This window comes from Labrus mixtus, chromosome 22, assembly GCF_963584025.1.
Source record: "Labrus mixtus chromosome 22, fLabMix1.1, whole genome shotgun sequence".
In the NCBI taxonomy this organism is placed as follows: domain Eukaryota; kingdom Metazoa; phylum Chordata; class Actinopteri; order Labriformes; family Labridae; genus Labrus; species Labrus mixtus.
In genome coordinates this window covers 1,376,303-1,402,380 of record NC_083633.1, presented here as the reverse complement: position 1 = coordinate 1,402,380, position 26,078 = coordinate 1,376,303, and the positions used below count along the sequence as shown (strand labels likewise).

Below are 26,078 nucleotides of genomic sequence, written 5' to 3'. Positions count from 1 at the left end.
CATTAAAGTAAATCCTACGTTCACTTCCGCCTTTGTTTGAGCATCACGCGCCCGTACTTCCGGCTTCGTTTAAATTTGGAAACGGTAATGATAAATGTTGTAGGCTACATTTTAAATAATTATAAACGTTAAATAAATTAATAAACAACCAAAGAAAAAAACAGGATTATGATCGGGTTTTTATGAAGACTGTGTGATACCGTCATTTCACAAAAATGGTTTGTTTTGAATTAATGCGATCACAATAATATCTGCCAATTACAAACTATGAAAAAAATCAAATCAGTAGTTTTATAATGATGCCTTGAAATAAGTTATTTTATACTTTTGATATTGAACCGAGACTGGAAAAGAAATAATCAGTCAAAAGCCTCATCGTTCCTCACTTAGGCCAAGTAATTGTTTAACCCAAAGGTTTAAGGCTGACTGAGGTTTAAGGCTGACTGAGGAGGGGTTATAGGGGACGTCTCTGTCCCCTATAAATAAGTTGTTAACCATTATAACATCAGACTGAACATCTCCTTCTATATCGTCTACCAGTGTTTTTCCCATAGGAAGGTCTGAGGAATAACAGACCTGGACATTTTGCAGAAAAAAGTTACTCGAATCAATCAAGGTAAATCTATTTTGTTTTTCCTCGTAATATGAGAGAACTTTAACCACTGGACCAACTCAATATGCCATGACGAGATTAACGATTAATTTCCATAGATACTTTGAATCACCTAACGCAGTGGTTCTCAAACTATGGTATGCGTACCACCGGTGGTACGCGGGCTCCCTGTGGTGCTACGCAAAGAAATCTCCACAATATAAAAAAAAAACCTGTTCAGCATAAAACGACATTTTTTTTATTTTTGTCACACTCTTATCTTATCTGTATTGTATCTATTGGGTTGTATTTATATCAAATGTGTTTTCCCCTCTAAATTAATCTAGTTTTTGCAACAAACAACTTTAATCTGCTCAATCTGCTCGCGCGCGCACAGATATAAACAACAACAGTAGTACACCTCACGTTTTGAAAAGCTCCTCTCGATATTCTGTTATAGTTCAGTACTGAAACAACAGAAAGCAGCTGTAGGTCTACATTAACAGAGATTCTGTTGTTTATTCGAGTTCAGCACAATCGGCAGCAAGCAGCTGTACATAACGGAGCCAGGAGAAGCTTCACTTTTAGATGCACGTACGGACAGTCGCTCACCCTCTCTCTCTCTCTATCTCTCTCTCTCTCTCTCTCTCTCTCTCCTGCTCTGAAGCTGATGTGATTCTGCTCTCTTTTGTTGGATTTTTTTTAAAAGGCAGTTTTGCTATGTTGAACGCAGAGCCTTATAATAAAGCGGCTCTGTTTGCACGGAGCCTGCGGAGCGCGCGCCTGCACTCTCACGCGCTCTCTCTCCCCCGCTCCCTCTCGCTCTCTCTCGCGCATGCAGCAATTTTATGAATAAATGAAAAATTAAATAAGAACAGGTCGGGAATATACTTGAGCCCAGGTATCGTCTTTGTGTGGGAAACACTGGAGACTAAATATTCTCAAACAGGTTGTTGGTATAAAGTTGTCATTTTTATTGTGCTGCACTTTTTTGTTGTTGATTTGGGCCAATGTCAGAGTTGTGTGGAGTTTAAGTGCCAGTTCTAGTGCTAGCCCTTATTAGTCCTATAGTGTGGCTGCCAACAGTCAATAATAAATAACCTCCTGCGTAAAATGTGTGTAGAAATAGGCCTACAGTGTATTTTAACATCTACCATAATGGTGATACTTGGAGAGCCAAATATTTTCGGAGGTGGTACCAGTCTAAAAAGTTTGAGAACCACTGACCTAACGGTTGTGTAGTGAGAAACACTATAATATACTGTCCCTGTAAATTACTCCAAAAGTAGTATGTATTCTTTGTTTCTATCTGTGAGCCACTAAAGTCTAAATTACCAGTCTGGGAAACAAGATGTGAAGATAGATAGAATAAATGGGTTTTCATAAAAGTTGCATTTCTTAAAGTAAGACCAAAAAAACAGAGCTAAAATCTAGATGTTTGTGAAGAGATTCAATGATGACTTCAGCATGAGCTATACTTTCCTTTTTATAATATCACCCCATTAACAACAAAAAACAAATTACACCTTAACTCCATACATTTGGGTTACACTTAATGTTATGCTTCAAAAGAGAGTCCTCTGAAGAGCTATAGCAGAAATATTCAAATATTGAACCACCGTGGTGTACTAGTACTCGGTGAGAGCAGGGGGATGATTGTGCCCTGATGTTTGAAAAAAAAAATGCACGGAAAATGTCCTCATGGAAACCCCTGTAGAAGGTAAAAAACGATAAAGCGCCCTCTTGGTGTCTTTCCAATTGGTTATTCTGAGTAAAATTTCCTTGTAGGTGCAGCAGTTATACTCACTATAACTTTTAATTCTCTTAAAATGGTTTGATGTCACCACTCATCACAACTTTCTCTGGGCTGGTCCCTCATAGCATACTGTACGAGTTGTGCCCTTTTTAAATTTGTTTTTACACTTGCCCCTCAAACAGTCTGGATATGGCACTGTCAATCTGTAATTAAATGCCAAGCTAACTTCAAGATATGCAGACTGTAATCTTGAGCACTGTTAGTTCCCATCATCGTTCATATAGTTATATTGTAACTACAGGGTGAGGCTGTAAAACACACCTTGTGATATGGAGATCTTAATCTGGCCAGCATACGCATTTGTTTATGAAATAAGTTAAAGAAAGACTGTACGCTCTGTGTAAGAATTGCTATTTCTAACAAATGATTCTTAAAGCCAGTCCCTGCTTCTTCATTGAACAGAATATACAACTGTGTTGAAGTTTTACATTTTCAAACATGCTTATATAAAAACAAATCTTTTGCCAAATCAAGATATTTACGAGACCTCTTTTCCACAAAAATAAATAAAAAAATCCAAGTATACATCAAAGCTGCTTAGATTTTCAGAAGTTGGAATTAGAATTGTTCCTACATTATAAGTACTTTCACATCTTACATCTTCCACAACAGTGTAATACCAAGTGGAAAATGTGTTTTGCCGCTCAGCAGAAAAGCACTGACAGGCACGCACAGTGACTTCTGTTTAGAGGTGTTGGAAATGTGGTCAGAACTGTGAGTTCTTTTTATACATCATACAGGCCTTGAAGCTGAAAATGCAAGGAACAAAAATGTGGTGCAACTAGGCGCAAAGAAAATGGTAACTTGTTGTCTTCTACAAAAAACTGGAAGTTTTGCTTTTTCAACTTAGTGGCATCAAACTCATGTTGACATCTTGAACAGAGCCATTTCAAGAGCAGCAAAACATAAAAGTATGACACCACAAAAAAGCCTGATATTTGTATGTTAGAACATATGAATCTAAAAGTCCACCCTGTTACGATGTGTGTTTATTTATTTTTATACGGAGCATGTAAGGTATCCATATGTTAGTTTATCTTCCCTGCTTCTCAGGTACACTTTGACACAGTGTCAACAATAAGATGGTTTAACAAGTTTTTACTTGAATTGCCTTTTTAAACTGTTTTATATCAGAGGCAGGAAACAAAGTGCAGAAATATGATGTTCACAGATTGTGAAGACCATGGCCTTGCATGTAAATAACTGAGAGGAATGTTCAGTTTGTAGAAATGTGTGAAAATGTCAGAAACGTAATCTTAACCTATACCACCTGCACTAAAAGGTACCAACTGAGTTTTCTACTTAACTCTACTTAAATACAGGTTTAGGTACTTAAAAAAGGTTTAAGGATTGTAAAAGTATTTTACTCTTGATTCTTGAGAATATTGGAACAGTCATTCAAAATAGGGAGATCATATTAAACACATGGGGAAAGATGGATGGTAGTGTTTGCTAACTTTGGCCAGAGAACCTAACACCATGTTTTATTATATCAATAAAATCATACAAACATGTTGCAAAGTTTTGACTAACATGCAAACTGACAGAGTGACTGTATAGCATTAATTCCTACTTTAGTAAAATTGTTAAACACAAATCTAGTCAAAATGGCATTATGGAGTATAGTGTGTGTGTGTGTGTGTGGAGGTCTGGAGACTGGACTGATGATGACTTTATTCTGTGGTCAGGTGAACAAGTCAGTCTCCTCGCCTGTTGATTCCACATGAACATGCCTGGAATGCTCTCTCTCTCTCTCTCTCACACACACACACACACACACGCACACACACACACACATACACGCACGCACGCACGCACGCACGCACGCACACACACACACACACACACACACACGAAAACCTGTAAGAGGTTACAGTCAGTGGTCTCGTCTCAGTTTTGAAAGAGCAGCTCATGTATCAGGACTTCTGTTCATAGAGTATCCCCTCTTTGCTTCATTTTAAGTTTGGGTCTCACTCAGACAAGATGTCAGGGGGCTCTCTAGCGTCTGGCTCCTTTGTGGTAGCAGACTATGTGGTGTTTGCGTTCATGCTCGTGGTGTCCGCTGCGGTCGGGGTCTTCTATGCCTGGGCCGGCAGGGGCCAGGGAAGCTCCAGAGACTTCCTAACAGGGGGGCGAGGACTGACAGCTCTGCCTGTCTCCCTCTCTCTGACCGCCAGCTTCATGTCAGCCATCACAGTGCTGTCCAACCCAGCTGAGGTAACATTTAAGGCATCATCTCAATTTTTTTTCCAACCTGCAGGATGTATTTTTTTCAAGTATATAAATTGGTCAGAATGAGATTTCATGACTTGTAGCGAAGACATAATAGTAAAATCAACGAGACATATGAAGGACATAAGCTTAAAACTGCAGTTTTAAGCTTATGTCCTTCAAGGTTATCCACCCAAAGCAATTTTTATGATTTTTTTTAATCATAGACTCATGTAAACATAATACCATATTCTGCGTACAATGAAAAAATAAATGAGAAAACTTTGCATGATACAATCATCAAGAACAGCTAAAATCATTTTGATTCATATCATCATTCTAGGTGTACCGCTATGGAGCAAATATTGGATTTTATTCTCTCTCCTATGTTATAATGGTGATGGTCACGTCTGAGGTCTTTCTCCCAGTCTTTTATAGGCTGGGCATCACGAGCACATATGAGGTGAGTCTGAAGCCTTTTATTCTGCATGTTTTATTCAAAATATTTCTCAATGTTTTATTTACCTACAAACACAAGAGAAACTTGTAGGTAATCATGAGTCCTTTAGGGGAAAGGCTCGGCAGTAGGTTTGTCATATAGGCCAGCAAAAGAAAAAGGACTTTGGAAATGGTAGGCTAATGAAAAAAATCTCCCGAGTTCAATTTGATGAAAAGGGGTCAAACACTGCTGCTCTAGGTTTGAAGCAAAGTAGAACATTTTGGCTTCATTTTTTGAATTGCTTGTTTAATAAAACCTGAGTTGAATAAGCAGCAGTAACTGGTTCTTTGTATTGCAAATCTTCATTTACACTGTATATCCCTACACTGTTCATACAGTTGGCTTTTTTTTATCTTCTGTCCCTTACTCTATGCTCTTTTGGTTTTAGGTGACACATTACTTGACATTCTTTGCATCCTGCTTGGATACTAACTTATATTTGGATATTTCAGTATGTGTAGTCTCTGCAATAACAATAATAATAATAATAATACATTGGTTTTATATAGCGCTTTTCTGAAAACTCAAAGACGCTTTGACAAAATATAAAACAATAAAACAAAACAAAAAACGATGAGGACAGTACAACGAAGAAGTAATGTGTGTGTGTGTGTGGGAGGGGAGTTAGTGGTTGTAGGCAGTAATGAAGAGGTGAGTTTTGAGGGATTTCTTGAAGGAGGTGAGTGAGGGGGAGTCTCGGATGTTAATAATAATAACGTTGAAGCTAATGAAATCTTATTGATATACTGACTTTATGTTGCCATTTCTCTCCAGTATCTGGAGCTACGTTTCAACAAAGCAACCCGTCTGCTGGGGACTGTGCTCTTCATTGTCCAGACAGTGAGTTAGAAACCAGTCAGCACATAATCTCTGAGGGTAAAACAGGTAACCAGACACCAGAGGGGTATTTTTAATATCTGAATAATTTCTGTATGTCTGGAACAGATTCTCTACACTGGAATCGTCATCTATGCCCCGGCTCTTGCTTTAAATCACGGTAGGCCTATTTTGTTTTTTTACAAACAGCTGTCAGTTTAGGAAACATTCCTGCTTGAGGGCACTTGAAGCTGCTCGGTTTTGCTCCGTTGACTTTGACCCTTCTCTCTGCAGTAACCGGTGTGGATCTGTGGGGTGCAGTTATTTCAACAGGTGTGGTCTGTACCTTTTACTGCACAGTGGTATGTAACAAAAGAGGCTCAACAGAAGTCTACTCAACATCTCACATGTGATTTGTAAGTCTTTTGATGTATAGTAGACACTACACCTGTTCTTGATCTACTTTGTGACAGGGGGGTCTGAAGGCAGTGGTGTGGACAGATGTGATTCAGGTAGGCTTCTGGAAGGGTTAAAACATTACCAGTGGCTGATTGTGATGGTGCAGGGACTTTCAGTAATTATGTGTGACCATGTCAGGGATTACTTAGCATCTATCATAATCCTTTTATGTGTTGCCATGCAAACTCTTGGCTTTTTATGTTAGCAACAATACTGTGTTTGAAATACAGCAGCTGTCAGCCACCACAACAAAAAACTAAAAACACATGTAAAATGGAACATATTTATTTTTATTTATTTTAAAAATTGTCAGCATTTTGATTTTGACTTCAAATCGATTCAGTATTACGCTTTATACTTCATATGTCCACCCTTTGCACATCTAACAGAAACCATTTGTAAATCAGAACCAATTGTTGATAAAGACAGGTAAAGATTGAAAAATAAATGTTATTATCCAAATGTCTCCTTCCAGCTTGGTGTCATGCTTGCCGGCTTCGTGTCTGTCATAATCAAGACTGTGATAATACAAGGAGGGCTCCTCATCATCATTTCAGATTCACAACAAGGAGGGAGACTCAACTTTTGGGAGTGAGTATCATCAGGGTGTGAGCAGTGGAATGGCTTTAGATTACACACATACCAGCAGGGACACAGGAGCAGCATATTTGTGACAGTTTTGCCAAAGTGAGCCAACAAGCCTATTATTGGCCCTCAGGAGACTAGATGTAATTAAGTTGAATAATAAAAACGGTACAATGCATTTGCTAAAACATCAGTCATATGTTTCTACAATATGGTGTTTACGATGCTGAAAGATTCAAAGCCTTGGTTCAGTCTGTCTCTCTCTGTGTTGCTAAAAATAAACCATGTAACTGGCTCAAATGTTTTCTGATCAAGTCTGTAATTTGACAAGAGCTTTTTGGAGAGTTTGGATGCCTATACCACCTTTTTTTTAAATAAGGCTCAGCTTAAGACTTACATAAAGAACATTTAACATCTAAACCCTGAACAAGGGGGTTCCAACTCAACCCGATCCAATCCTACCCTTTCCTATTAGAGATGCACTGATCGGGAAAATCTGGGCCAACATCGATGTTTGAAAAAACAATTTTGCCGATTCCGATTTCTTTTTTTGGTATAAGAATGCCACAATGCCACCATTTTCTCACCCATGTTTCACAATGCAAACAATTCAGTCTGTTCAACAGGTGACTTCTGTTCCCAATAAAAAAAAACCTCTTCTCTCAATCAGTAGTTTGGTGAACAAGATGCCAGCATTAAATTGATTTGGCAATTGAACATTGGCTGCTGACATCAGTTCATGCCACATTATTTGTCGATGTCTGTCAACTGGACCAATGTCGGCCGATGCTGATGTTGAACTGATGCATCAGTGTATCTCTATATCCCATCCAATCCATTGGAATTTAATTTATATATAAAGTACATTTTGTAACAACAAAAGTTGGCCAACGTGATGTACAATCAAACATAAAAACCATAAAAACTGTTACGTTAGACATTTCTGCAGCAGTCTATCGCGTCCCTACAGTCATCCAAAGTGGTTAGCTAATACCATTTAGTGGCTAATATCAACAGAAGAAAAACACGTCCGCTACCATCTCTTTTTGGTCCGGGAACTCTCTCTCTGACCGTTTTATTCTGCGCATGCTCACATTACCTCTTAATGGTGCACGCAGGCACGCATGCTCTAATAATGACGTCACTGGGTGGGCTATTTAACATGGCTTTGTACTTACATTCAGTAATATGCTTAACACTCCCACTCAAAGACATGTTTATAGCTCTCTATAGCGGTAAAAAAAAAAAAAAACAGAATTACAGAACTCTAAAATAACCATTTTGCATATTGACAGTGTTAATAACAAAAATAAAAACTTTACATCTGTCAGTACACTTCACTCTCCAAACAAATACCCCTTAAACTTCTCAACCTTAACCTTCATCACTGGTTTGGTAAGGACATCAGCTACCATGTCTGCAGTAGGACAGTATTCTATAGCTATTTTCCCTTCTGTGTGTGCAGACCGTACAAAGTGATACTTTATATCTACATGTTTGCTTCTCTGTCTGCATACTGGGTTCTTGGATAAAGCTATCGCCCCCTGGTTGTCCTCGTATATCTTCACTGGTACATGCTGGTTGCTGCTGTCTATTCCTTTAAGTAGTTGTACAAGGTACATACTCTCCTGAGTAGTGGCTGCTAGTGCCATATACTCAGCTTATCAGGTTGATAGTGCCACTGTTGGCTGTTTCCTACTTTTCCATGATATAACTGGACCATTTTCAGTTAAGCTGAAGCAGTATCCAGTTGTGCTTCTCCTATCATTTTGATCGGCTGCCCAATCAGCATCACTATATCCCTCAAGCTGTAGGTCTTCCTCACTTTTCTTGTAGTGTAGTTCCTGATCTATAGTACCTTTTAAGTACCTCAGTAGGTGTTTTGCTGTAGCTTTGGTTCTGCTAGGTATTGTGATAATTTACTCACAACCCAGCTCAGGTCAGGTCTTGTACATGTCATAATGTATATGAAGCTACCTACTATCTCCCTGTACCCTGTTGAGTCAATAACTTCACCCTCAGTATCAAAGTTTAACTTCTGCTCACATGGGGTTGATCTGGGTTTGCATTCAGACATTCCAAACCTAGTCAACATCTTCTCTATGTGTCTCTTTTGAGTCATTTTGATCTCTCCCTCACTCTGTCTAAAGTCGATACCCAGGAAGTGTCTAAGTGGACCCATATCTTTCATCTTAAACCTTCTCTTCAACATCTCTTTTACATCACTGAGTGAGGTGTTGTTACTTGCAGCTATGATTAAGTCATCTACCCAAACTAACAGAATCACTTTCTCGTTCTCAGATTCTCTGCTGTAGACACAATGATCAGCATCATTTTGTACAAAACCATTCTCTGTAAGGTGATCATGCAATAACATGTTCCAGTTACGCCCGGACTGTTTTAAACCATACAGTGACTTGTTGAGTTTACATACCAAGTGTTCTCCTGTTTTTGACTTGGTTTCAAAACCTTCCGGTTGTTCTATGTATACCTCACAGTCCATCGGAGCATGGAGGTAAGCAGTCTTCACATCCATTTGGTGTAGGATAAGATCCTCTTGTACAGCCACCTGCATCAATGCTCGGACAGAGGTCATGTTGGCTGTCGGTGAAAAAGTCTCTTTATAGTCAATCCCTTCCACTTGACTATACCCCTTTGCGACATATCTGGCTTTACAAGTTTCAGATCCATCTGGGCTCTCTTTTACTGCATATACCCAGCGACCTCCCACTGCTTGCTTGCCCCGTGGCAGTGGGGTTAGAGTGAAAGTCTCATTCTCTGTTAAAGAGTTAATCTCCTCTTTCATCGCGTCAGCCCACATTTTTGACTTCTTAGAGTCCATAGCCTCTCTAAGTGTTTTAGGTACACCATAAGTCACTCTGTAGAAATAATCTACATTTTCACTCTCATCATTGTTACACTCAGCTTTACACTGGTACTCCTTTAAGTGTTCTGGAGCCTTTCTTTGCCTGGTAGGATACCTCCTTTCTTCCTGTTCTTTCTGAGTACTAACTGTCTGAGTGGGACTTGTCTCAGCAGTCTCAACACTGGACTCTTTACACCCCTTTGGCTGTTCCTGACCCTGGTTGGCTATCTTTGGTGGTGTATCTCCATAACACTCAATGTCGTCCCCCATGTTATAGTCTGTCTGAGTCTGGCTATCTGCATTACCTTTGGTGATAAATTTCACCAGCCTATGTTTTAGGACTTTTCCTGTCTCAGGATAGTACACGTTATATGCTGGACTATATTTATCATAGCCAACAAAAATTCCCTTTGCACACCTAGAATCCAGCTTCTTCTTATCCTGCTTATATACGTAGCATTCAGAGCTAAATATTTTCATGTTAGATAGGTTAGGTGTTTTTCCTGTGAAAACACGGTAAGGTGTCTGCTCTAGTCTCTTACTGTAACACCTGTTACGAATCTGAGCTGCTGCCTGTACAGCATATGTCCATAATTGCTTTGGGAGGTTACTCTCCAATAGCATGCATCGTGCCATCTCGAATGAGGTTCTCCAACCCCTCTCGGCCGTACCGTTTTGATGAGGTGAGTAGGGTGCACTCGTCTCGTGCCTTATCCCGTTACTCCTAAGTAAAGACTGGAACTCCTGCCCGGTAAATTCTGTACCGTTATCAGATCTTATGCACTTTACTTTTCCATATGGAGCTACATCTGCTATGAATTTTTCAGTAGCTTTTGTCGTGTCACTCTTTGCTTTGATAAAGTATGGAAAAATCATCCCACTGTAATCATCAGTAAATGCTATAGCATATCTGTACCCATCTTTATCTGCTGGTTCTATTGGACCGCATAGGTCTATATGTACTAATTCTAGTACGGTTGTAGCTTTAGTGTCTGTCTGTCTGTTTCTGTTTTGTGTAAATTTGCCCTGTGTGCATATTTCACAATTTTGAATAGACTTGTCATGTTTCCCTTTTATCGCCATCCCTTCTACCACCTTTTCTAATTTTGAAACATCATCAAAATTACAATGACCAAGTATCTTATGCCACGTCTGAATGTCATAGCACCCGTTCACATCATCACTATTTTCATCTTCTACTGTGTTAAGGTAATACAGCCTACCATACACATCCATTTTGAACTTGGTACCATCTTTGTGGATCAGCCAGTCATCATTGTTCTTAAAGCGGACCTCGGCTTCGTTGGCTGTCGCTGCTTTTACTGAAAAGATGTTTTGAGGAAAAGATGGGATGTAGAGTGCTTGCTTGAGCTTTGTTTTCACTTCTTGTCCCTCGCTGTCCAGCAAGTAGACTTCGGCGTCTCCCCTCATCTTCGCCATCCCGCTCACCTTTGTTCCGTCGGCAAGCTCGATCGTGTGGCCTTCGGGTCTGAAGCTCTTATCAACTGTCTTGAACTTTTTGGGGTCGTTGATCATGTGTGTTGTGGCGCCGCAGTCCACCATGAGACCCTTCTTGTTTCCTCTTTGTGTCGGACAGTCACTTATTTTAAAGAAACAGAACGATGTCGGCTCTGCCTCAGTTTCTCCATCAGCTTTCTTTACATATTCACGGTCTTGTCCTCGGCCGCGTCCCCTTCCTCGCTGTGGTGTGTCCCATTTTCGTTCTTCCCTTCTCGCTTGGAATCCGTCATGACATGTCCTTACCATGTGCCCCTTTTTACCACATGTGTAACACTCGACATCAGCCAGGTTAATTTTCTTTCCTCTTCCTCTTCCACGTGCCCTTGTTGCCCCGCTAGTCTTCATCACGTTGTCTTCGTCTACATTTCCGTCACTCTTCCCATATTTTTCAGTACTCTCATAACTTCGCAGTTTTGTTTTAAACTCGCTGAACGTTACAATGTCATTTGTCTGGGTGATGTGCACGACGAATGGCTTGTATGAATCAGGTAGCCCCTTTACTACCATTGCTATCTGAAGCCCATCACTAATATGCTCGTCTGCTCTTCTCAATGATGTGAATATAGTCTCTGCTCGAATTATGTAGTCAGTTACAGTTTCATTGCTAGCCTTATGGAGCGAGGAAAGTTCACAATACAAACTCACAACGCAGGGTTTGTCCTTTCCCGCATAGTGCCCGCGAAGAATCTCAAGTGCTCTTCTTCCATCACGTTTCGCGTCCCTCATTACCAATGACAAACTCTTGTTGTCTAGACATTGCACCAACTCTGCATATGCCTCTCCGTTCTTTGTCTCATCTTCCGCGAGGGCTTCTTTGTCGTCCTCATCTATCTGCGGGTCCTCCATGATGACTTCTCTGAGGCCGTGTAACTCCATGTACTTTTGGCCTGCATGACTGGGCCCATAACCTGTTACGTTAGACATTTCTGCAGCAGTCTATCGCGTCCCTACAGTCATCCAAAGTGGTTAGCTAATACCATTTAGTGGCTAATATCAACAGAAGAAAAACACATCCGCTACCATCTCTTTTTGGTCTGGGAACTCTCTCTCTGACCGTTTTATTCTGCGCATGCTCACATTACGCAGGCACGCATGCTCTAATAATGACGTCACTGGGTGGGCTATTTAACATGGCTTTGTACTTACATTCAGTAATATGCTTAACAAAAACACAATAAACAATTAGACCAACAGATAAACAACAGGAAAATAAAAAAAGGTTTAAGAACGATAGGAAATAAAATATAAAATACATCTCTCATGTAAAGGCAAAAGCCAAGGAACAAAAATAATAATAATAATAATAATGAATAAAAACAGAGTGATGAATACTTTCTGACAACAATTAAAAGAAGATATCACTGACATTCACAGGGCTCTCTCTTCTCCTTCCAGCTTTGACCCAAATCCTCTGAGGAGACACACTTTTTGGACCATAACCATTGGAGGAACATTTGTGTGGCTCAGCATCTATGGGATTAACCAGGCCCAGGTTCAGAGGTACATCTCCTGCAAGAGCATCACTCATGCCAGACTGTGAGTCCTGTTTGATAAACAGATCCATTTACAGTAACGCCTCCTTTATTCCTTTTAGATTTAGATTTTTTCTGCTGAAGAAATCAATGATAAAGTTAAGGTATTGCATTGCTTATTTATCATAGTTTGCTTCCAGTCATCTCAAGAGGATTGAACTTCAGTTTCTAAAATTAGCTGAATTAGCGGGTGCATGCAAACATTTTTATCCTGTGTGATTGTATTAATTACATGTAATCATAACCTATTTGTGAACAACAAAACTCTATGTGTGTGTTTCTTTCCTTTCCCAGAGCTCTGTACATCAACCTGTTAGGCCTCTTGTGCATCTTGTTTTGCTCAGTGTTGGCAGGAATGTGTGTCTTCTCTGTCTATAAGACCTGTGACCCGTGGACAGCTGGACTGGTCGCTGCTCCTGATCAGGTATGATGGAGAGAGTAGCTGAAACTCATAGTGATCATGTCTTGACAAAACACACACACACAATGGGGGCGCTGGTGGCGCAGTGGTTAGTGCGTTAGTGTCAAGTGGGTGGCCCGGGTTCACCTCCCACCTGTGGCCTCCTTCCCACATGTCAGTCCCCACCACTCTGTCCACTGTCCTATCTATCCATTAAAGGCACAAAAAGCCCAAAAATAAATCTTTAAAAAAAAAAACACACACACACAAATACATGAGACATAAAGTTAGAGTCAGTGCCCTCTAAAAGGCTCTGCTTAGAGTGTACTGGGCTTCAATGTACTGTATGTCAATTTGAATAAAAGCATGCATTACACAACTCCAACCCCACCTGATAACATAATAATCCAGTGCCCCCCTTCCTTTGCAGTTGATGCCGTATTTGGTGATGGACACTTTGGGAGACAATCCTGGCCTTCCTGGACTTTTTGTTGCAGCTGTATATAGTGGATCTCTAAGGTGAATATTATACCTAACATTATAGTTATAGCACACTGACAGAAAATAAGGTTGTCATTTTCAATCCTTATGTAAAAATGTTCTTGCGTATTTATTGTCCATTCCAGCACTGTGTCATCCAGCATCAATGCACTTGCTGCAGTGACAGTAGAAGACCTGATCAAGCCGTACACTAACATGCCTGAGAAACACTGGTTCTGGATCTCCAAAGGACTGAGTGAGTGGTTAATCATATTGTGCAGTATTTAAAGGTCACATGTTATGCAAAATAAACCATGGTACGTATGTGTACCTAGTCCGTCTACAAACCCCCCAATAAGGAGAAAAGTCCATCCTCTCTGTGTTTTTCCTGTTCCACTTTTGAGAAGATGTTAGCTCAAATAGGCCGTTTGTAGATTTTCCCTTCATGACATCACAAAGGGCAGTGGCCCCTCTCCTAGGTTGGGGACAGCTAGGGTTTTGTGCCCTCTTAGTCTGCATTCTCACTGTAAACAATAGGGCATGATGCAAGAAAGCCCAAGCCACCAAAGCCCTTCCAGAAGGGCTTGATCAAACACAGCTATTTAAAGCTACAGTCGCAGAAACAGCCTGTTCTCAGCAGGGCTGAAATAGAGGGGATTAAAGGCATGATCAAATAAAACATTGGAGGGGATTTTTGGCAAGAAACTTTACAGGATGTTTCAACATGTTGAAAAGGAGTATAATATGTGACCTTAAGAAAAATGAGTTGTCTGTGTAAAATTATGGTGCCAGAACTTGAATGTCAAATTGTTTCCCAATGCTGTTTGCAGGTCTTATATACGGGGTTATCTGCATTGGAATGGCTGGTCTGGCTTCACTCATGGGAGGGATCTTGCAGGTGGAGTGATTCAGTTAGAGTATCTGCTTTATTGCTGCTAGTTGCACAAAATCACACCTATAGGATGATGTTTATGACTGTTAAGACAAATCAGTTTTATAGGCTATAGCAAGGTACCTTATTTGGAGTCCATGACCTGCAACTCAAGTGCTCTCCTTTTCTTTGTTCAGGCAGCCGTCAGTATACTTGGGGTCATTGGAGGTCCTTTACTTGGCCTGTTTTCAATGGGTATCCTCTGTCCATTTGCCAACTCCAAAGTAAGTCTTTACTAAATCATTTAATCATTTACCCTTTACCTTACTTTACTTTATCATTTAAAATGACAGTTTTACAAATGAATTACTCTTCAAGGATAATCATTTACCCTTTCAATTAATCATTTAAAATGTCCATTGACAGTTGTCATTTTTTATGGTCTGAATTTGCAGTATGGCTCTCTCAACTAGACCTAACCGCACATTATGTTTTAAACTACTTAATAAAATTAATACGTACTTCCTTAAAATGCACATTTAAACTTCTTTGATGATTCAAATGTCTTCTAGGGAGCTTTGTCTGGTCTCATGTCAGGGTTGGTTCTGTCTCTGTGGGTGTGTATTGGTGCCCTGATGTACCCTCCCTCTCCTGAGATGAGACGTCCGCTGTCATTATCCACTGAGGGTTGTAACTTCACCACTGATAACAATTTGAACTGGGCCTTCACTGGTGTACCAACACTTCCCAGCACCAACACCACAGCGTCAGGACAGATCAGTCATAGCAGGTAGGTCTCTAACCAAAAACTATTTTTTGTGATCAGCCATTGATGCTAAATGTAGCATAAGAATATCAGGATATTATCCAGTTAGTTCAGCAGTTCTCAAACTTTATAATGTCAAGGACCCCCATATAGCGCATGCCTCTGATGGGGACCTCCATCTTGTACCATTTCCTAAGCTCCTTGTACACAACAATGGCAATTATCAAAAAATTAACCATATAACTTCTTAATGTATTTCCTTTTCAATTTTCTCTCTTGTTATTCATTATTACATTCAATCTGTCTTTCTCCTGTTATAAATGTTCTCTATAATTCATCCAAAACAACTTTTAACAGGAATATAAGTAGTAGGAATTTAGTTAGTTGGGGTTAGGGTCAGGACCCCTGTTTTAATAAATCACACTTTATTAGATGTTGTATGTAACATTGAGTGTGTGTGTGACAATGAAGCAAGACAAATGATCAAGGGCATTGGAAAGCAAAACTATTAGTTGATTTTACACCAGCAGCTTGTGTGCCCAAACATGAATAAAATGTCTTATTTAAAAATCTGCAAGGGGACTACTTTTACAGAATTTTTGATATTGATGTTTTGTCTATAAGATTTCTACTTCATTTGTATTACTGTATGTTTTTTCTCCCTCCTTCAGGTCTCTGCTGGCTGATAACTGGTATTCTCTGTCGTACCTTTACTTCAGTCCTATCGGAACAATAACAGCTATTAGTGTGGGACTATTAGTTAGCTTGTTGACAGGTAAAAAGAATATATGCTGTTGCGTAGTTGTATGCTTTCCAAATAAGTTGATGTTCATGTATGATGATGATGAATACATTGTTATAGATCTTTTTTTTTTAATCTAGGAGGCTGGAATCTAAAGCTGGAATCAAGGCTTACGTTAATGAAAGATGATACGACTTTATGTCATTTGGTCAGGTTTTTTAAAGACAAGGTCGGTGCAACAACATTTAACTATGGGAATCGCAATCAACAAATAAAGGTGCTGACATCCTTTGTTGTGTCTTTTCTTTTGAGGTGACAAGACAAACAGGCAGGCTGGACTTGACAAGGAACAGAGAGAAGATGTGTGGCAACACTAATCCTACTTTCTGTGATGTTGAACTGGACATAACGAAAAGCAGCATTCCCACATGAAATGCCAGCTCTTCTGTCAGACTATTTCTGTGTTTGTTTGTTGTCATTTACACCAAAAGTATCTATCAAGGAGTTGAATTACAAAATAAAATGGTTTACAAAACTTTCCTCAATAGAAAATATCACTAATTTGGTTATTTTATTTGTGTACTTATGTTCAAATCCATCTTCCATTAGGCGTCTCTGTGTGGAGTTTTTTCCCTGTGTCTTGAAGATATTGACTTTATCTAAAATAGAAATCATGTCAGCCAGACAGAATTATTGCAACACTTTATGTAATTTATGCATCTCTCTGTAATCTTAAGACAAGGAGGTAAACATAAACAGTGTATCTACAGAATGCATTTGCATCAGTGGACAAATAATGTCTGGGTCTCAAAGTTGTATTTCACAATTGGCTTCCCAGTATTTAACTTTTTTATTGTACTGTTGTAAATAAAGCTAAACCTTAAACCTTGAAACTGATTGGCCGGTTACGAGGTCACTCTTTTAAAGAGCACTGTCTGGTTGAAAGCTTCAAACACTCAACACATGGATAACTCACTAATTTTTACTTCTGGTTTAAGTCTGACTCGTACCATCATGTCCGGGGATTCTCTGGTTGCTGGCTCCCTTGTGGTAGCAGACTATGTGGTGTTTGCTCTCATGTTGGTGGTGTCTGCCGCCGTCGGGTTCTACTACGCCTGGGACAGCAGAGGACGGGAAAGCTCCAGGGAATTCTTAACAGGCGGGAGAACACTGACGGCCCTGCCTGTCTCCCTGTCTCTGACCGCCAACTTCATGTCATCCATCACAGTGCTGTCCAACCCAGCTGATGTAAGGTTGATACACTGCACCATATTCACAAAATTTAAACACACAGCAACATATTATTTTGCTTCACACCCCTCAGACATTATAGTAAACATATTAGTACCTGAAGGCTTGGGCTCTCTCACTCCATGCCCTATTGTTTACAGTGGAAAGGTAGACTCAAAGGTCAGAACAAACACCTAGCTGTGGGACTTTTCACCTGCCTGGGGGAGGGGTTACATCCCTTTGCCTGTTTGAGCACACATTTTCTGAAAAGTTGATCAATCAAAAGGCAAAGAGGATGGACTTTCCTCATAATTGGGGGGTTTGTAGACAGGCTGGGGACACACATTAGTGTTAAAAAACCATGGTGAAATGCATGTTGCATAATATATGACCTAGCAGTTATTCTGTGGCAAACTTGTAAATGTTGCTAGTCCTGCTGAAATAATAATCTTTCAACAGACATAATTTCACTTCATGCTAATTTAACAGAATAGATTAAATACTATGATTTTTTTTATGATGACTTTTAAGCATAGAAAGAAAAGGCTTACCGTGCACTGAAACATTTACACTTTAGCAACTCAGTGTGGCTGATAAACAAAGGAAGCACCCAGTTTCATACATTACAGAGCTGATATTTGCCTCAGAAAAAAACTGTGCGAAAAGCTCACATAATGTTATTTAAAAGTAATGTATACTATTGTGTGTCCATTCCTTGGTGTTCTTATGATTCAGAGTTCATATGGCTTATAAGGGGAATATGACAAATAGCCAACAATCTTTTGCTTTTCTAGTTGCTGATCAATCAGGAAGTGGTAAACTAATTACCATTTGTGAGACCTGCAACCAGGAGCAGTACGACATTGATTACACACTTTGAGTTTCTATTCTTAGTCTGACGTCACTGATTCGTTACTCTGTGTTAAAAGATTAAATAGAGAACTTTACTAATAGAAAAAAATCCTTGCTTTGTAGGTGTACTGCTTCGGAGCTATCTTTGGTTTTTTTTCACTGGCCTATACATTGTCAATAATGGTCGTATCTGAGGTTTTTCTCCCAGTCTCCTACAGACTGTCCATCACCAGTGCCTATGAGGTAAAAGAGGTTCTGTTTTTAAGGTTAGTGTTAGATTTATTTTGCAGAAATAAGCATCATGTTCTACTACTATACCTGAATCTTACTGATTTCACATTTAGCTGCTGAAGCTTGTTGTTGTTGAGCTTAGCTTTGAGGTATTAAACGCTGCTGTTTATTTTGGTTTATAACATTTCATACGATACTGTTGAATTTAGAAAAAATAGCATTTGTGATAAATGTGCTTCACCTGATCAAATGTCACATGATAATTTCCCTTGATTATGACTAAATGTTTTTACATACACTGAAATAAATGGTACATAAATCTACATTTAAATTTTTTTCTTATATGTGTGTGTTTATTTTTTCCAAGTACCTGGAGATGCGTTTCAACAGAGCAACACGTCTGATCACAACAATACTCTTTATTGTTCAGGCAGTAAGTAAGAAGATGGTCAAAATATTAGTACTGTCTTTCATCAATTTTGCATCTGAGGCTCATTTATGTTTGTATTTCTCTATATGTCTGAATTACAGATCCTCTATACTGGAATAGTCATCTATGCACCAGCTTTAGCTTTAAGCCAAGGTTTGTTTGTTTTTGTTTCTTAATCACAGCAGTCAGACAAAGTCAGTCAGGTTCAGAATTTAAACACAATTCCAATGTGATGACACAAACTCTGATTGGTTCAAGGGTCATTAAATGAGCACTGTGTGAAATCCTGTTTTCTCTGTCTCTCTCCAGTTGTGGATTTAAATCTGTGGGTTGGAATTATTTCCACAGGAGCTGTCTGTACTCTTTACTGCACATTGGTTGGTACATTTATACAAATATAACAAAGCTTAAATGATTTCTACTCATAGACTGTAAGCAGAAATGGGAATAGCCTCAATTGTCTGAGGTCCAAACTGCACAAATCTTCATTTAATAAATTTGATTGGTTGAAATATATTTGGGTCCGCACTCCCATGAAGGACTTGGTGGTGGGTTCTAAGGCTAGACCAGTTGAGAATCAGTGATCTACTCCAACTCATGGTCAAATCAAAGGATCCAAGTTCAAATCTCCAATTGTACTTGAGTAATAGGAGATAACTTTCCTGAATGTTTGATGTGCTTGATGTCTGAGGCTGGATTATCTAAAGGAGATACCATGGTAACATCATTATATCTAAATTTTTATAGGGTGGACTGAAAGCTGTGATATGGACTGATGTGTTTCAGGTAAAATTCTGGATGACAGAAATACAAAGGAAAGATTATCACGTTATTACTGTAAATCATTGTTGTTGTACAATGTACAAAAGTAAGAGCAATGAAAGCATATAGTGACAGAAATATATTTTTTAAAAAGTGAGGATATGTTAGCTAAATTCTGTCCAAATCACAACCATATAGACGAACTGAAAATACAGAGGATACATAATAAATCTGCCTTGTAACATAGCTTGAAATAGCTTAGACATATTTAGGTTACTAACCAAAATTGTCTTGATTTTATTTCCCAGATGGGAATAATGATTGCAGGCTTCTTATCTGTGATAATCAAAGCTGTGATCTTACAAGGCGGAGTATCCACCATCATTTCAGATGCACAACAGGGAGGGAGACTCAACTTTTGGGAGTAAGTATGATAAAGAGAGCAATGCTAAGTTTCAACGTCTTTACACACTGACAGAGACAGTGGGTGTGATCATACATGCATTGGAACTTTTATTGAGTAATGGACTGGGAAGGCAATAGTATCTGACCATCAAACCAGGACAATAACTCTTTTTTGACAATATTGGAAACCATGCTTGTTTTGTGTTTCACCAGCTTCGACATAAACCCTTTGAGGAGACACACATTTTGGACCATAACAATTGGAGGAACGTTTTCCTGGATTGCTGTAAATGGGACTAACCAAGCCCAGATTCAGAGATATATCGCCTGCAAAAGCATCACTCACGCCAGAGTGTGAGTCACATTTTATTAATGAGTTGTGACAGAAAAGATGTCTTGTTTGCTTCTGGTTTGATTTCACCTTGTTCTCTTCTGATGCCTAAAAAAGAAAATTGTGAAAAATAGATAACAAATCCTATGTATACATATTCACTCACCACTGAAGCAGCAGCTGGAGAAATCTGGGGTTTAGTGTCATGGCCAAGGACACTTCAACATTTGTAATAACAACTGTGGCTTTGTATTGAATAGAATCATGTCATCAGCATAAAGTGATATATTCGATTTTTTATGAATCTGTAATAATGTTTAATCTTGAGAATTCTGGTACCTGAGCGCGTAGCAGGGCACACATCACCAGATAGCTAAACACAAGAACTTGACTGTAGTAATGCAAAGGATAGCTTCAATGAAGAGAAAACGTCAAGTGGATTTCACGCTTGAATGCTTGTTTAATTGAAGAATCAGCTTTGTATCCAGCCGAGTAGTTCTTTATCATGTAAAACTGCAAATTAAACAACACAGAATTGCTCCTTTCAATATCTTCACAATAAAAATGAAATACAATAAAATATGAGCATATAATATTGCTATGGCCAATGATTAACTAAAATACTTACAAACAAATCTGAGCCAAGGCATACACAGGAGGATGGCGCTGGATAGAGAGGCTAGTTTAGCTGAACATGCACTCTCATGAACGGCTGACATGAACTGAGCTACTGATCACGTGACGAACAGACATGTGACTCTTAAGGGCCAATCACAAGAGAGCATCTATTCTAACACAAATAGACTTCTTTTCAGAATAAAATAAACTTAAACATGTTACATCACATTGAGTGTAATTTGTAACCGTGTCAGCCTCTGAGTTTAAATCACAGTCCTGAACTAAAAGGCTAAATACGAGTTTTCAGTTATAGAAACTTGATTCATTGCATGACCAATGAAATATGCCAAGCAGGCTTGTTTCTGCATCCAGACTTACTAATCACTGCATCAGCTTTTATAGTTTTGTCATGCCGTAAATGTGTCTGTGATGTGTTTTGTCTCCTATTTCAGAGCTCTGTTCATCAACTTGTTAGGTCTTTGCATCTTTTTGGCTTCCTCAGTATTTGCAGGACTGTGCCTCTTCTCTGTCTTTAAGAACTGTGACCCTTGGACTGCTGGACTTGTTTCCACTCCTGATCAGGTACACACACACACACACACACACACACACACACACACACACACACACACACACACACACACAGAGAACTGTAGAGAACTCCTCAACATGTTTGTCCCTTCCGTCTTTCTCTCCAGCTGATTCCATATTTGGTGATGGGCACCTTGACAAGCCATCCTGGTCTTCCTGGACTATTTCTTGCTGCAGTATATAGTGGCACCCTAAGGTAATTAATCCATAATTCATTACTTTTGGTGCGTTGGTTTTTGTCATAAAATAATGGTTCTTGCTTGTTTTCTGTACCTTTCTTTGTCATTTAAACTCCAGCACAGTGTCTTCCTCCATCAATGCACTCACTACAGTGACACTGGAGGACCTGATCAAGCCGCACACTAACATGTCTGAGAAACACCTGTACTGGATGTCCAAAGGACTGAGTAAATGGATTGTCCATGTTTTTATTATCAGTTGAATATCATCCCAAGTTAATGAGTTAACCCACATTTTCTGTCATGTTGTGGTTTCAGGTTTTTTCTATGGAGTTTTATGTATTTCCTTTGCTGGACTCGCCTCAGTCATGGGAGGGATGATGCAGGTACACCGCCAATTTTGACAGTGCTCAATTTAGAACTAATTCAAACAATTTCTTGGGATATTAAAAACCTTTGTGTTACACAACGGCTAACTCAAAAACCTGCTCTATATAGCTAAGGTCCTACTCCTAACTGCACATTTGTGGATTATTTGTATTATGTGTTTATGAGGCTGAACTGTGTGTCTCCTTAACAGGCAGGTACCAGTATCAGTGGTATCCTTCAAGGTCCTGTACTCGGTGTATTCCTATTGGGTATCCTTTTCCCATTCGCCAATTCCAAAGTAAGGGTATTCTTATAATACTGATTTTTCCCTTTTAGATCAACTATTTTAACTTCAAAATAACTTGTTGAAAACAAAATGATTTTCCCATTGAGGATAAGAAAGTACGTCTACTTCTGTTTGTCAATTTATGTAGAATCAACCTGACTATGTCTTGGTGCGGAGACAGGGGTGGACAGGGCCAGCATAGAAATCTGATTGGCAACCAGTGGCCACCTCAAAATACTGAACTATGATTGACTATTTGCATTGTCAGAGGTGGGACAAATCAACAATTGTGGCTGTGTTGCAACAGGCTGTTATGAGCTTTCTTTATATTTAAATGTGGAATTTCCTTTTGTTAGAAATATAAATTATGACTTTGGACATACTGTATTTCTTTGAGTCCTTAAAAAATCAAGCTGAGAGGATTTTAATGTTGCCACTCCATGCTATTTTGGAAAGTTAAAAAGCTATTCAAAGGTTATGTAATACCTTTTTTAATAGGCCCTACTTGAATGTAAGTAGTTAAAGCAGTTGTGATAGTTGAGATAGAGAGTGTACATACTGTTCGTTTGTGTTTTTATGTTTGTGTGTGTGCACATTTACACTTCAGTCCACCCCTGCAAAAGTCAGTGGCCTAGATCAGCCACCCAAGTCTGACAATGCCTGGTACCTTTTATGTCATGAAACTTTGATTCATGTGTTTTGGTTTCACTGTGGTTGTGATTTCTTTATCACATTAGTAAATTTGGTGATTGATAATTTCGATATCACTCACCTTAAATGTTAGGATTATTTTGTCTTGATTGGAGTTTTTGAATTAATCACCTGTTTCATTTTTTCCAAAGGGAGGATTTTTAGGTCTTGGGTCAGGATTGGTCGCGTCTTTATGTGTAGGTGTTGGATCTATTATCTACCCTTCCCCACCTTCCATGACCCGACCTCTGCCACTGTCCACTGAGGGTTGTAACTTTACAGGAAGCTTCAACTGGACTACCACTGCTCCACCAACAGAACCAATCTTTAGCATCACTACTCTTAACAGTGATGGCGGGTAAGTGTGTAACTGACTGTAATGACTGATAGAATTACAATATGTGAAATCAGATGGGACAAACAATTATTTTGGGTTTATATTAACACCATAGTCAACTTTCTGTCTTTAGTCTTTAAAGTGGTGGACAGTAACTTACCCAATTAGGTGTCTCAGTACAGTACCACTCACCACTACTGTAACAATGAATGTAACATTTGCAATCAAGGTTTGAACTACCAACAATAAAAAATAAGAAATTACAAATTAAAACACTGCATCAAACCCATCTCTCCCCACCCATCTCCCACACTAAACCCATAAGGCCCCCCCCCCCCCCCACCCACACAGACACATTCACATACAGTATGTTTAAACTGGTTAGCTTTAGGGAATGTTTCTCTTATAGCCATCTTGTTCCAAAGAGGGCATAATGTTGAGAATTTGATCCCAAATTTGAATAAAGGTTCCAGCTCCACTACACCACTGGCCGTAAGACTAAAAAACTAAACTAAGACACCAGTTAATTTATCCAATGCCTTGTTGTTGATGAGTTTACAGATGTCCTGCTGGTTAGAATGCATTTCTTCACTGCAGTGCTAGCTGGTATGATAAAATATTATTTTGTAATTGATTGCATTAATAGAACTCATATCCTAGAAAATCCAGTTTTGTGTCCTGTTTTTTTTGTATCCTATTGTCTTTGAAGTCAGTGCTATGGTATGTTTCCAAAATGTTTTTATTATAGCACAGTTCATTTGAAGAAGATCACCATTGGTTGTTTTACAAAACTTGAAACATTTCTGATGAAAAGTCACAAACACCTCAACCTAAAAACATTCTCCACACGGCATTTTTCATCAGAATTTCTCGCTCATGGTTTTATTTATGTTCTATTGTAACTGAACTGATTTCTGAACTGAACAAATATGGGAGCGACACAGACAAACTTAACATGGTGATCTCCTGAGATGTCCATCTCATCCTTTTGACATCTGTGATTTCCTGTTATTTAGTAAACATCTTCATGAGACTCTTGAAAAGGAGGGAGCACCAAATAAAAGGTTAATGCGGTGCAACTGGTTGAAGTCTACTTAATTCTTACTCCTGCAGATTTTCCATCATGAGCCCAACCTCGACAAAACCTCTATGTTTGTCTATATCACTGCTGGAGTGCTCAAACTGAACATCACATATATAGGAATTTCCAAAATGTCACTTCTTTTTTATATCACATTGACATGAACTGTTCTTCCCTCCAACAGACATCCAGTGGAAGGAAACTGGCACTCTCCTTCTTATCTGTACTTCAATCTAATTGGAACTGTAGCAGCCATTAGTGTGGGGCTGATTGTCAGCCTGATTACAGGTGAATACATTTTCTCGCCGAGTGGAGTATTGGAGTCAGATCTGTCTATGAACTTGTCCTTTTATTGACCTTGTGTTATTTTTTTTCAGGAGGCTTGAGTGAGAGGGTGGATTCCAGGCTTACATTATTAAAAGAAGATACAATTTCCTATCACCTCTTCAAGCTTTTCCTCGACAAAGTGAGTGGTGCAAAAAGGACAACTACTGTATAAGAAGCTACAGACTGATGACATCTGCTGACTGCTTCTTTTCCTTTTCAGGTCATGAGAAGAAAAGGGGGTGTTGTCCCAACGGAGAAACTTGGGAATACAAAAACGGCTTTCTGTGACACTGAGATGGACTTAAGAAGCAGTATCCCTGATAACACAATGAATGTTAGCCATTAAATGGTTTAGCGCTTTTCTAGTCTTCTGACTACTCAAAGCGCTTTTTACACCCATGTCACACCCACCCATTCACACACTGATGGTATAGGCTCCTAAGTAGTGAGATCATCAGAGGTAACTTATCCCATTCATGCACACTCATATGCCGGCAACGCAGTTTGGCTGCAGGAGCTGGGGATCAAACCCTGGACCTCACGGTTGGGAGACAACGACTCTACCAACTGAGCCACAGACATCCCTATATTTACCATGACAGTACATGATAATATTATACTATTCGTCATGTGCTTTTTTTGTAAACTGAAATACAACAACAGCATCGGCATCACTAAACAGCATAACCAATACAACTATTTCCCCCGTGACTTCAATTAAAAAGGGACTTGGCACTGGGGACAAAAGAGTGCCTGTATCTGTTGAGCCGTTTTCACATATGCACTCTGGATAATATCTAGATATTTACAGGAGGACTTCTCCGGAGATTCTCCCGAACTAGCCGTTCACATATGCTCCTCACAGCGGGGGACTTTCCCTGTCAGAGGGGAGGGGGCGCGGGGGATTTCCCGAGGTAAGACGTGATGTAAATAAACAACGCGGAAGTAGTGTCTGAAGCAACAGTATAATGAGAATATTTTCCTTTATATCAATGCTATGTGTAATCCAATGGAATGAAAACATCCACAAATGTTTTTAACAATTATTAGGTGATGCAGAACAATACAAGACAAGTGAGGGATATGACAAGAACAAAAGTATGTAGGAGACAGGGGAGACGAATAAAACAAGGCAAATCACCTGGATTGGGGAAAGAGAAAGAGAAAAGAAATAAATAAAACAAAAAGAAATGCATGAAAAAT

At 39.3% G+C, this 26,078-nt stretch overlaps 2 protein-coding genes across 6 annotated transcripts; both read left to right on the top strand.

Annotated features, from left to right (window-relative positions):
* The first annotated feature begins 531 nt into the window (after positions 1-531).
* LOC132956370 (sodium-coupled monocarboxylate transporter 1-like) lies at positions 532-25,234 on the top strand. 4 transcript variants are annotated; one of them, XM_061029781.1, is made up of 18 exons: positions 532-616; positions 17,155-17,404; positions 18,362-18,481; positions 18,837-18,902; positions 19,001-19,052; positions 19,209-19,276; positions 19,647-19,685; positions 19,970-20,085; positions 20,280-20,420; positions 21,468-21,597; positions 21,714-21,802; positions 21,904-22,013; positions 22,104-22,171; positions 22,366-22,452; positions 23,283-23,488; positions 24,733-24,836; positions 24,926-25,014; positions 25,096-25,234. In XM_061029781.1, the coding sequence occupies exons 2-18, from the start codon at positions 17,171-17,173 to the stop codon at positions 25,219-25,221; spliced, it is 1,845 nt and encodes a 614-aa protein (XP_060885764.1). In that variant the 5' UTR covers positions 532-616; positions 17,155-17,170; the 3' UTR covers positions 25,222-25,234. The 4 variants fall into 4 exon arrangements, with proteins under 4 accessions (XP_060885764.1, XP_060885765.1, XP_060885763.1 ...); XM_061029780.1 differs by lacking the exon at positions 532-616 and having other exon boundaries at positions 17,077-17,404; XM_061029782.1 differs by lacking the exons at positions 532-616; positions 18,362-18,481 and having other exon boundaries at positions 17,071-17,404.
* Positions 4,353-16,695, top strand: LOC132956371 (sodium-coupled monocarboxylate transporter 1-like). 2 transcript variants are annotated; one of them, XM_061029785.1, is made up of 17 exons: positions 4,353-4,625; positions 4,963-5,082; positions 5,893-5,958; positions 6,064-6,115; positions 6,229-6,296; positions 6,408-6,446; positions 6,869-6,984; positions 12,761-12,865; positions 13,192-13,321; positions 13,728-13,816; positions 13,924-14,033; positions 14,608-14,675; positions 14,846-14,932; positions 15,221-15,438; positions 16,086-16,189; positions 16,297-16,385; positions 16,469-16,695. In XM_061029785.1, exons 1-17 carry the CDS (start codon positions 4,392-4,394, stop codon positions 16,586-16,588), a joined length of 1,815 nt encoding a protein of 604 aa, XP_060885768.1. In that variant the 5' UTR covers positions 4,353-4,391; the 3' UTR covers positions 16,589-16,695. The 2 variants fall into 2 exon arrangements, with proteins under 2 accessions (XP_060885768.1, XP_060885767.1); XM_061029784.1 differs by having other exon boundaries at positions 12,761-12,901.
* Positions 25,235-26,078: the final 844 nt, after the last annotated feature.

What these genes read in the sequence shown, in the direction of transcription:
- LOC132956371 (XM_061029784.1), top strand. Translation starts at nt 4,392, where the DNA reads ATGTCAGGGGGCTCTCTAGCGTCTGGCTCCTTTGTGGTAGCAGACTAT. An exon ending in TGCTCTTCATTGTCCAGACA is followed by an intron (nt 5,959 to 6,063) that starts GTGAGTTAGAAA and finishes TGTCTGGAACAG; the next exon opens with ATTCTCTACACTGGAATCGT. An exon ending in GTATATAGTGGATCTCTAAG is followed by an intron (nt 13,817 to 13,923) that starts GTGAATATTATA and finishes TGTCCATTCCAG; the next exon opens with CACTGTGTCATCCAGCATCA.
- LOC132956370 (XM_061029780.1), top strand. Translation starts at nt 17,120, where the DNA reads ATGGATAACTCACTAATTTTTACTTCTGGTTTAAGTCTGACTCGTACC. An exon ending in CTGGATGTCCAAAGGACTGA is followed by an intron (nt 22,014 to 22,103) that starts GTAAATGGATTG and finishes TTGTGGTTTCAG; the next exon opens with GTTTTTTCTATGGAGTTTTA. An exon ending in TCATGGGAGGGATGATGCAG is followed by an intron (nt 22,172 to 22,365) that starts GTACACCGCCAA and finishes TCTCCTTAACAG; the next exon opens with GCAGGTACCAGTATCAGTGG.